At 37.2% G+C, this 12,216-nt stretch overlaps 1 protein-coding gene across 1 annotated transcript; it reads left to right on the top strand.

Annotated features, from left to right (window-relative positions):
* The first annotated feature begins 2,005 nt into the window (after window positions 1-2,005).
* MFSD9 (major facilitator superfamily domain containing 9) lies at window positions 2,006-7,223 on the top strand. The gene is made up of 5 exons (XM_009997886.1): window positions 2,006-2,117; window positions 3,301-3,344; window positions 4,601-4,730; window positions 5,677-5,886; window positions 6,433-7,223. The coding sequence occupies exons 1-5, from the start codon at window positions 2,048-2,050 to the stop codon at window positions 7,221-7,223; spliced, it is 1,245 nt and encodes a 414-aa protein (XP_009996188.1). The 5' UTR covers window positions 2,006-2,047.
* The last annotated feature ends 4,993 nt before the right edge of the window (window positions 7,224-12,216 follow it).

The raw sequence follows: 12,216 nt of genomic DNA, 5'->3' as shown, positions 1-12,216 counted from the left end.
TACCGGCGGGCCCTGCTGCTACTCCTCTACAGATAACAAACGAGAATTAGCTCTGGCTGCAGCTGCCAAGTTTAATGCAATGCCTATTCAGGAACATCAGTGGCACAGTCCTCTCAAGAGCCAGCTGCCTTTTGTTTTTACTGTCATTTCTCATAGATTGTGGTTGAGAAAAAAAAAAAAAAAGGACAAAAAAATTCCAAAACAAAGCACAAAACTCCAAACAAAGAACCAAACCAAACAACAACAGCAAAACAGAAAAAAAAAAAAACAACAACAAACCAACAACAACAAAAATCAATCAGTCAAACAAAAAAATCACAAACCAAAAACCCTAAAAAAACCACCTCACCCCATCTCTCCTCCCCCCAAAACTCCTGTGCTTTTACTAAAACAAAACCCTTACTGAAAGAACACAGTGCCCTGACTTTAAAGAAGCTTTGTATTCTGTGTTCTGATTCATGAGCCTGAGGAAAATGTAATTGAATTAATTTAAAATTCAAGGGGATAACCTGGAAAACCAATATAAAATTAGTACAAATTTGCACTGTGAAATGTAGGTATGCTCTGTTACCTACTGATAAGCTGGGCAGTTGAAACAATCTAGTTGGTTTGGGTGCTGGAGCAAATATTCCAGGAAGAGTTGTGCTAGAACAGGCATTGTTTCTTAGCTCACTTATGAATGCTGTAGTTCTCCAACCCTGTCATATCATGCTGACACCAAGCATGAAACCACACTGAAACCAATCAAGAAGTGAGTGCCCTTTTAGAGGGTGTAGAGTGTGGTGAAATGCCACCATAAAGAGCAGTTGCCTGTGATGGAAGCTTCCTGTAACCTAGCAAACACAGCTTAGTTATAACTTGACATAAGAAATGATGGGTGAAATGAGGAATAACTTCCCATCTGGGATAGTGGTTAATGAGACTTGCTTTACCTGCAGGCCTATGACAAGTTCAGGACTGCCAGGTTCTGAGACTTGTCCTTTTAAGTGTCGCAATCAGTGACCTGAACGAGGTCCTTGGACCTCTGTTTAGGTTTGCTGATGTTTCTAAGTCATGTGCTCTGTTTGCTCATGCTAAGATGTTTAATAATGATTCTAACTTTGTAAGTATCTCAGCCGTCAAAAGATAGTAATGACAGACTGTGAGACTTTACTTTGTGTTACACACGGTTACAGTTACTCAGGCTTTGGACACACTATGAAGGGCTAGTCTAGTTCAGCTCAAGCAGTCACTGATAAAGGGTGGTCTTGCTCCAGTAGATCTTCTCTGTAAGTTTCTGCTCTGATACAGGATAGCATATGCTGTGCTAGACAGTTGTAGTGAAAGAACTACTGAGCCAATGTGGTTAGCTTAACAAAAGATAAAAAATCAAAAGGAATGAGCTGGAGATCCTTTTACTGTTCAGGGTGAGCAGTGTCCTTTGCCCTCCTCTTACAAAACGTTTTTCACTTACGCTTTTTTTTTTTTTTTCATGTTTCTGCCTTTTCACCACATTTCTTCAGTTGTACACAAAAGTAGTCTATAGGTAGGTTTAGATCTAGCATAGCTTCTTTGCCATTGTGGCTGAGAGTTAAAATACTGTAGATTTTCCAATATACTCTTTGCACAAATAAAAAGTATTTTGAATTTGATTGAAATTATAGACCACTTTGAATTTAAAATGCTGGTATCAAGTACTTTTCTAGTTACACAGGTAAAGTTTAATGTATATATTAAAGGAATATTTGGTTTTTAAATATAGATCTTCAGAATTATATTGTATCTAGAGGGGGAAAGAGGACTGCTGTTTTCATAGTTTTAACTCCTCTGTGATGCAACCCCTTAGCTTTAAATTTATGTGGTTTTGTAATTTTGTACATACTGGATGCATTGTAGAGGTTTACAACATGCTATGTTGGCCATGAAAAAATTTATTCTCGTATTGGTATGGAAATATATTTATATATTAACATTAACTGTTATTAGGATAGGTTGCCATCATCTTTGTAAAAGTGATCAGTTATTAAAACTTTTCCTGCCTTCTTTTCAGGATCTATTTGGTGTGAGCATGGTTGTTCCCTTAATGAATCTTCATATCAAGTCCCTAGGAGCAAGTCATACAGTCGCTGGAATAATAGGTGAGTTACAGTACTTGACTGATTTACCAAAGAATAAGATGATGTGAACTGGATTATGCTTTACTGCAAGTTGGACATTGTAACACAGTTCTTCCTTGTTAGTAACATCATAAAAAGGCAAATATCGAAGTAAAACTACAATGGCAGCCATACCATATTAGACCAAAAACCTTTTCAAACTTAGAGACTGACAGTAGCCAGAAGCTTGGGAGAGAGCATTCTTGGAAAAATAACCAAGGAAATCTTGCAGTAGAACTTGTACGTATGCTTTTCCAGCATCCAAGAATTCACAGCTCAGCAAATCAGGAACCTAAGGTGTTGCTTTTAGTTTACTGTTATTTACCGCCTTTGCAAATAGTATTTCTGTAACTGGTTCTCCTGAGCTTTCCAAAGCCAGTCATTGCTACCAGTTTGATTAAATGCCTTGCGGCTGTTTTTTTGAAAAATATTTATCACCTTTAAGGAATGTTTACCAGTAAATTCCAAAGGTTTAGGATTTTATCTTAAAAGTGAAGCAGTGGGATGAAGTTCTGTGGTTATAAAGCTGTTATGTAAATCTTTTGGTACTTCTTATGGCTTGCAATGATACAAATATGTTATTCTTTATATATACATGTGTTTGACATGGGCTCTGTTATTCAGTTTTTTCTTACCTTTTTATTTTGATGAAATTTAGCACTTTTAATGAAATAATTCTGATTCTGCTCTGAGTTTTCAGAATATTATTTTAAGCAGCAATTAATAAAAAGTTATGTTCTCATTTCAACAGAGTGATTTGACTTTTAACTTTAAAAGAAACTGGAGTTTGAGGTGTATTCTTACAAATGAGAGAAGCTGGCAGGTGTTTCTCTCTGCCTTTCCAATGCTGCTTTTCTTCTAGTACTAACTGCTGCTAAACTCTTAGCCTCCAAAACTAAAGAGCAGGGTCTGCAGTGGTATCTTCAGGTCCTCTGTGGTACCTTACAGCACACTGAAGCACCAAGTGAAAAGTAATTAGTGCCTCCCAGCAACTAAAACTAAACTCCACCCTTGTTTTGTCCTGCTCCCTCTTCCTATTCTTCTAGTAAATTATTCCTGGAGTTTCTCATGTTTCCTCATTGAAAAATTTTGTTCAGTTTTCATAAAAAACAAATAACAAAAATCAGTTTAATTTTAACATTGGTATTTTACTTACTTGTTTTAGGATCTCTCTATGGTATAATGCAACTATTTTCCAGCACGTTTGTGGTGAGTTCTGACACTGCACTACTAAGTATATTGGTATTTCTGTGGATTTTAGGGGAAAAAAGGATTATATTAGTAATAGTTTTACTTGAAATTTTAAAATGTTTATAGTGTTCATATAAGCATTTTTTGTTGGATCCAGTTTTTAGTTCGTGTGGAAAATATTTCACTTATGGGCAATTACCACATTTGTCAGAACTAAACAGTCTTTAGGTAAAAACTAGAGTCCTGGTTTGTTGTCAGTCATATATTACTGAGCACATCTTGGCCACACGAGGTTCTTTTCGGTCTTGGTGCTAGCAATGCGGTAGCCTGTCCAAAAAGCAGTCTCACAAGTCAGCTCTTCATAAGCCTGTTAACTAGAATTTGTTTTTCCTGCTTAATGAGTAGTGCCCTGTAATTTGCCATATGGCTTAAATTCATTCTTTGAAAAGTTCTTTGAACTTTGCTTGGTTTTGTTTCCTCTTAGCTTTTGATTTTTTTACATCATGATCGAACCATGAGTGCAAAGACTAAGCACCGAGGCTGAGCCTCTTGTATGTGTCTTCGATAACTGCGAACCCTGCATTGAGCAGTTTTAATACTGCTTTGGTAGCTCCTGGCCTTCAAGAGAGCAGAGTTTGAGCATCTCATGAAAAAAACTGTTTCAGGGTTCGTTATGCAGGCCACTTGTGATAATTGCTTCTACAATCTTGGCATTTTCTTTCAACTGCAAGACAATAGCCTACTTTCTTCAAAAAAATTCCAATTTGGAATCAAGCTGATTTGTTAAGGATGCTACATGCAAATTTACTGGTTACCCTTCTTATAAATATTTTCTACTTGTCTGTATTCAGGTGACAAACTCTTCATAGCTAAGATCATTTCTTTCAGGATGCTCAACAAGTTTCTAGTACATACATAGTAACTTATTGTTGCAAAAAAATGTTTGTGATTAATTGTGGTAACATTTTCAGACGGCCGCTACTATTAGTATTGCATGATACTTACTGCTCTCTTTTAGAAGAGAGAAATTACTTTTTTAAATGCTGAATGCATGACATTAAATAATAGCTTCAGCAGGTGCACTGCTGGCAGGGCAGAACTCTGCTCATCACTTCCAGATTTTCTGCACTTAGGAATGTTGTGTAATAAGCTTATTAAATTTTAATTGACAGTCCTTTGATCTCTTTTCTCAATTTAATTTAGAAGTACTGATTGTTCACTGTAAATATTTTAATGTTATAAAAAGCTAAACTTCACTTCCTGCTTTATCAAAGGGCTGCTGGAGTGATATAGTAGGAAGACGTTATTCCCTACTTGCTTGTATTCTTCTCAGTGCACTGGGTTACTTCCTTCTTGGAACATCTACCACTGTGTTCCTCTTTGCCATTTCTAGAGTCCCTGTAGGTGAGTAAACACTTTGCATTTTCCAGTTTGAATTCCCTGCAGTCTCAGCTTGAGACTTACTACTAGAGAAATCATGATGCTACATAGCATCATCATCCAGCAGCACCAGCTGAACCCTACTAAAGGAAGAATCTCTACAAATCAAGCATTCTTGTAACTTTTTTTCTGAAAATAATTTAAAACGAATGCTCAAAATCTGTCATAACTTTTGTAACACCTGGCTGAATTTTGTCAGGAGTACAGAAATTCCTTCAAAGAAGCTGTTGTATGGTTAGTCACAGCAAGTGCAAAATACACCAGATCACTGCTGGAAATCTTGGCCTGCAGTTGCAGTGCAGAATGGAATATGTGCATTATTTTTTTTTTTTTGTCATGCTGAAAATATACCTGAAAGGGTTACTACAAAATTCGGCTGAAATTTTAGTTCACTGCTTCAACAGAATATTTCTGTTCTGCAAAAGGCATATATGCTTGCAGCACTGAAACTTTGTTTGTGCCAAGGTTTGTATCAGCATTGCTATTGCTGTGAACACATCTACTAAAGGGCATTTTTATGGCCTTATGGTCTCAATTTTGCAACTGTCTGGATTTTTTAACTGTTTATATTAGTTCTTTAAAGACAATTTGCTGATGAATTATTTGATTAATATTTAATAACTTATCTGAGGTAATACTTTTTAATGAATGCTAACAGCACTGCCCTGGTCAGAGGGAAGGAGCATAAAAGATTACATTATTAGTATTTCTGCAGTATGTTCTGCGCTCTTTTGCATTTTCTTCTGTTCATCCTTGAACAGCCAGGATGATGGTCATGGCCCAAGGTGCTGCATGACTCTAGCATTGAATGATTTGTGGTTTATGGAATCTTAAAAATAGATTTTGAACTTTGCTATTTCACATCTTTTGGAAAGACTGATACATGTTTGCTTTTTAACTTACCTTGCAGGTATTTTCAAACACACCCTCTCCATCTCTAAAGCCCTGCTTTCTGACCTGGTTTCTGAGAGAGACCGTCCTTTAGTCATGGGACGCTTCAATGCAGCCTCCAGCGTGGGCTTCATTCTGGGACCTGTCATTGGTGGCTACCTTACAGAGTTGGAAGGTGGCTTTTATCAAACGTCTTTCATCTGTGCCTCTATCTTCCTTCTGAATGCTGGTAAGTTCTATGTTACATTTTGGATCTTGGGTCCCTTCATTCATCGTCTTTGTGCTTTAATGCAATTTGTAATGCCTGGAATTCGTGGTGTGTTTATCGTCCATGGCATACATGTCCTGTATACTGATAGCAAGTACCATTTCAGTTTGAGCCTGTGTAGAGCGGTGGGAATTTTGGAACAGTTAGCCTCCAGATGTTTCTCCTTTTTATTATATATATGACTTTTACATTCAGACACAGGAATGGGAATTTTTTGTGTACCCAGAGGTGAAGATTAGAAATCAGAATTTTGGCTTTAGTCTTTAGATTTGTTTATATGTTGTGAAGGTGTCACCTCAGTGTTTTCTTTCCTGTTTTTTATAGCATTTAAAATTGAACTCAAACTGTAACACTAGACTTAATCTTCATAATTTTTTAATTAAAATGATTGGTAAAGTCCTTTTTTGAATGTTGATGTTTACACTAAGTGAACTGTTACAACCTGACTGATGCCTTCTGTGTAGTTAATGCACTGAATGAAATCAGCTAATTTTTTGATCTGTGTAGGTCTGGTCTGGTTGTTACCTTGGAGCGAAGAAAACACTGGCAGTAGGGAACATCAACAAGGCAGCAAAGGAACAGACAGTTTCTCAGCAAAAGCAAATCGTGACCTACACTTGAAATCAGCCACTAACGGAACTGTGGCAAGCAATAGTCTTTTCCGGTCTCCGTGGATTCAAGTTGCAACAGTACTGAAGAGGATTAAAGGAATTGCATGCTCTGATCTGTGGGATATATTTTTAGTGCGGTTGCTGATGTCTGTTGCCATACTGCTCTACTACAGTAATTTTAGTCTGGCTTTGGAGGAGAGATTTGGGGTGAAACCCTTGTTCGCTGGATACTTAATGAGCTATAGCAGTGCACTTGGAGTGCTGGCTGGTTGTCTGCTCGGACCAATAACAAGACTGTATCAACACAACACTTACAGGCTTCTGTTGCACTCCAGCACTCTTACCTGCACCTTGATTCTCCTGTATGCGTCAGCACTGAGCATATGGGTGATCATTTTGTCTTCCACATTCTTGGCCTTTTCAACTACTATAGGTCGTACCTGCATCATTGATCTCGAATTGACCATGGGTGGGAATGAGGCCAGTGGTACGCTCCTAGGTGTTGGACAGTCTGTGACATCAGTGGGGCGTATAGTTGCCCCTCTCCTTGCTGGAATTGCTCAGGAGTTCAGTCCTTGTGGCCCTCCAAGTCTAGGGGTTGGACTAGCTTTAGTAGCAATTCTGATCATGAATGTGAACAAAGAAAAATACTGTAACCACAGAAATGTTAAGTTAAAAAATCAATAGCTTCAAAGTTGGGTTACAGGAGAGGCAAAATGAATCAACCTGGCAGACTTGTACAGTAGTAACAGGATCTTTTAAAAGACACATTATGTCCACATGGAGGCAAATGCACATAAATATTTCTGCTGCAGGGATATTAATTCTAGACAAATGCTACTCTAACCGGTGCCACTAGAAAACCTGTGAGAGGGACAGGTGTTGTACTAGCTGGGATTCTTTAATGGATTTTTAACCTTTTTGGAGGGAAAAAAGGAATTAAATTAAATACACAAATCGCGCTTGTAGCTCACATTTGAGATAGTGTTTAAATTTATAGATTATTAAAAGACAGAAATTGATTCTTATTATTTAATTGGTGGTGAATTTTTATTATTTAGTCAGAAGGAGAATTTGCAATACAGCACGTTAGCTTTAATTTCTTATGCTGTGCTCTGCTATCATTTGTCTGTTTCCCACAGATAGTAGCTTAATTAATGGAGCATTTGCTTTTTGTGATTTTGTCAAGCATACTTAACAAAATTTGCTGCAGAGCATAATTAGGCACCATTCTATTAGGTAGCCATCCAACCCCTGCTGATTCCTGGTCTTTCCAGGTAACAGAAGTAGGTATATGCTAACTTCATGTATTAAAAGGCCTAAAATGGACAATTTTAGAACAAGATGAAGTCATTCAGACTGCAACTGAGGATGAACATATGTTTTATTGAAACTTGACCTGGTGGGTTCTGTTTAGTAATAATTTCTACTAAGCAAATTTGTGATAAATTATTTGTTAATATTTCCTGTGCAATTTTTCTACCTTCACTTTAAGAATAAATTTGCTTCTTAATTCTTTGAATGACTGCAAAGGTGTGTTGAAGCAACTAGCAGTAGTTCATGGATCTGGATTAAGGCACCCCTGGAGGCATAAATGATGGTACAGTGACAAAAAAAATCCTCTTTATATGTTGGTATTCTAATCTTCATTTGTCTGCAGTGCTTAACTAATGAGAGGTTACTCTCAGAGCTTTACTGAGAGCTGTAGCACTCATGCTATTTTACTGTTCAAGCACATATTACTTACCACTCACTCACCATGGTTTGCGTTTCACTCAAAACATACAAAACGTATTTTGCACTGATGTACTGATAACATTCCAAATACTTTTCCCAGTGTTACTTGATGAAAGTACCAAGTCAGCTATATATAATTGTTGGGCTTGGTTTTGTTTTTATATTAAGAGCAATTTAGTTACCTCCTTGAACACATCTGTGCAAATAGTGTTGCTGCTTCAGGACAATTATAGATGCTGTTTTACATTTTTTTATTTTTTTCTTCTTTACCTTTTCTAGTGCCTGCTAGAATTCAAAACTTTGATGAAACCTCAGTGATTCCAGTGGCAGTACCATGGGAGTACATAGAGAATTCTGAGTTGGTTTAATATTATATATTGACATAATGAGTGTGTGTCTTACCATCATTATGATTTCAGTACATATCCTCAGAGTTCCGTATTGTTATAACCTGTGTTTCATTTCTCCCTAGGAACTTGAGGCATTTTTGTCTTTTCTTGTCTTGCTTGGTAGATGCCAAGAAAATATTCTTGTCCTAAATTTCATCTTTTCTTTCTTTGAATCCTTTTTTTTTTTTTTTTTTTACACCTTAAACCATACTTCTGTAAATCACAGACTTCTGTTTTGCAACTATAGCAAGGAGTGAAGGAAAAGGGAAGGTAAAATCCATCAAAAATTACTATGAAAAATTTAGTATACTTGTTGGGTTATATGAGGTAACAGGTAACATTTACCCATCTAAGTAGCTGCACTGATTAAAGCTGAATTCTCTAAACACCATAAAGTTCAGTTTATACTAGCATGGGCAGCTGGTTGAATATTGCTTTTTCGCTTATAAAAACCTAAAGATTTTGCTGTCTTTGTTTATACAGAAGTGAAAAAAAATGTGCTTTCCCCAATCAGCAAATAATTTTCTTTTATTTTGAAAAATAGTTCTCCATATATGCTAAATTAAAATGAATTTAAATAATTGAATTGAGAAATCTGTGGAAGGGCTGTGGTCTCAGGGACATGTTGCAACTGATGTTACAGAAGAAAGGCTTTTTACTTGTAGGCCAAAGTGATTTCTGGTGTGCTGCAAAAACATTTATTCTTTTTAAAGACTCAGCTAGAGAAAAATTGACCTAATTTTAAATATTTTTTTTTAAGGACTAGAAATAAAAGTAAGTGACATTCCACCTTTTGTCGCTGTGTTTTTTTCCTCTCTTCCTCTGCTGAAACGATAGCACAAAATAGAGGTGTTCAAGTCAATGTGAAATGAAGAGGTTTTCTTTTTCTTCAAGCTATTCCATACAAGGATCATTTGAATCTGCCTCCTTTCCACATAAAAGGCACAGAAGCCTAGGATTCAACCAAGACGTGGCTTGACAATTAATGAAAAATAAGTAAAAGAGAGAGTTTACCCATTTTGAGATGGAGTGCTTAAAGCTACTGTTCCTAGTGCCTGGAGACCATGTTTGGATCCCCATGTTGCCTCTCAGTTGCCATAACTGCAAATTCAGAGTGATGAGTAAATGATATCCCTGGAGATGAGGAGATGTGACTCCCCCTTTAAGTTGAAGAAGGAGCAGTTGCAGCTATTTTTGGTTTAGTCAAGTGGGCTTTACTCAATTACTTAGCAGTTCGTTGAATCTAATTTCTGATATCTGATGACTGTAACAAATTAGAGATCTGAATGTGCACAAAAATAATAAAATTCTAGCTGCAAATCATTGCAAATTCAGATTTTTCTACTGCTTTCTATGATGTAAGTTTTGGCTTGAGTTTTTGGGGCTTGTGAGCAGGGTTGGGTTGGTGGTTTTTTTGCTTTTTACCTTTTGACATTTCCACTTTTGTAACACTACTTTTCTGACCTTTATGATCATCTGATGTTGAAGAGGCTGTATATACAATGTAGTAATTTATTTCTGCAAAAGAGCTGGTAGCATGATATGTACTAATTTGTTGCATTTAAATTATGAAGCAAATGTAAGGTTTATTCCATGTTGGTGTATGCTCCATATATTTGAAGAGATCCTTTATAAATGTGCCAGTTCTGCAGATTTTTGTTTCTCGTCCTGTTTTTCCTCTGAATTGACTCACCGTGGCACCATCACAAAGGTCAGTACCATTCTCGTTTTCTGAGAACATGTTGATTTTTGAGCAGATAATGCAGCAACAAAACAGAACAAGCAATACTCACTAATGGGCTTGCTCATTACTTCAAGCACTCTGTAATGCCGTCTTATTCTAGTTGATGGAAATTAACTTCCCTGGGTATGTTTGGGTTGTTCAGCCTGGAGAAGGCCCCAGCAGCCTTCCAGTACCTGAAGAGGCCTATAGGAAAGCTGGGGAGGGATTTTTTACAAGGGCTTGTAGTGAAAGGACAAGGGGTAATGCATTTAAACTGGAAGATAATAGATTCAAATTAGACATTAGGAAGAAATTATTTAGCATGAGGGTGGTGAGACATTAGCACAGGTTGCCCAGAGAAGCTGTGGCTGCCCCCTTCCTGGAAGTGTTCAAGGCCAGGTTGGATGGGGCTTTGAGAAACTTGGTCTAGTGGAACTAGAGGATCTTTAAGGTCCCTTCCAACCCAAACCATTCTATGATTTTATGTTCAGGTGCTGCCAGCCCTCCTTTGGTTATAGGTGCCATGGAATAGCCCCATGTAAATGAGATTTTACAGCTCGGTGGTTCGGGATTTCAAAACCCAGGATTCGACTGTGCTGTAATTACTATAGTTTTGAAGACTCATTCACAAAGAGCTAATCATGAATCTTGTAAAGGAGTATATTGGATCCTGAACGTCGAGAACCAAATTATTGTGAGTGGAGTTTAGACTTTTTTCTCATAAAAATAAAAGTTTGTGAGCTTGTTTTAAAGGGAAGTCTTGAAAAACTTCCGTGTTAATATACAAGGACAATTTAAGCCAATTTTTTTGTTATTTTACATCTTAAATCAACTAGGAACTGCGCTTTCTTTCTGTCAAATTTATAATACATAGGAAGCCTTAGATATGAAAAAATAAATGAAGGAACTGGGGTATATAAACTGCTTTTTTCCTTTTTTGGAAAAAAAATATTTTTTTAACTTAAACCTGTGGTGGTTATGGTGTTCCTGTAATACATAAACTACAAATTTAAACTTGAGCATTTATATTATGAATCAGTGAGACCATCAGAGCAGCCAGTGTAACTATTACTTTCCCTTCTGCAATCTTAGTGCCTCTTATTCCATCAAGCCTTACAGGATAAAAACACTCCTAAAGCAAGTCAGTGCTGTGCAGTAACCGCATCAGTGTTTGCTAACTTGGGAGAGCAATGATGCTAACCCAGTCTCCCATCGTGTTGTTCTATTAGAACATCTGTCTGCCAACTGCAAGAAGAATTCTTCCCATGGGTAAAATTCTCAAGTGGCTCAGCACAGTATCCAAGAGGGACAATATTCAGCCCTTACTTTGTTTAAGTCCAAATGCTAAGGTTCCTTCAACTGTTCAGTGAAGAATTAGGCTGCTGTGCATTCTTTTTTTTAAAAGTTGCTTCCCATTTAGCTGGCCATCTAATAAATAGGCCAGGAGGGAGATTAAACTCTGACTTGTAAGACAGCTTTCTCATGGCTGCTCACACAAATGACAGTGTCAAGTACAGCTGCAGGTTTACCTAGAAAGTGAAAGTTATAATCTCCTAAAATGAAGGAATAAAAAGGGAGTGTTAGTTCCCCTATGTCTTCCAGATTTAAATAGCACCTGAATCAGGTAGTCCATGACTTCTCACTCTCCAGTGTCCTAAAGCAGTTCCTTCTTCTCATGCTTGGACTTGATGTCCCCTCCAACCTGTTCCTGGCCTAAGTCTCCAATCTACTGTTGGCCTGGATGAGGCTGTATATTGCAGATTACATTTTTAAGCATATCCACAAGTATATTTTTATAGGGTCAGGACTCTGGTGGTGCAAAAAGCATTCC

Source organism: Chaetura pelagica, unplaced genomic scaffold (assembly GCF_000747805.2).
Source record: "Chaetura pelagica isolate M959 unplaced genomic scaffold, ChaPel_1.0 scaffold123, whole genome shotgun sequence".
Lineage (NCBI taxonomy): Eukaryota > Metazoa > Chordata > Aves > Apodiformes > Apodidae > Chaetura > Chaetura pelagica.
This window is presented reverse-complemented; position numbering and strand designations above follow the sequence as displayed.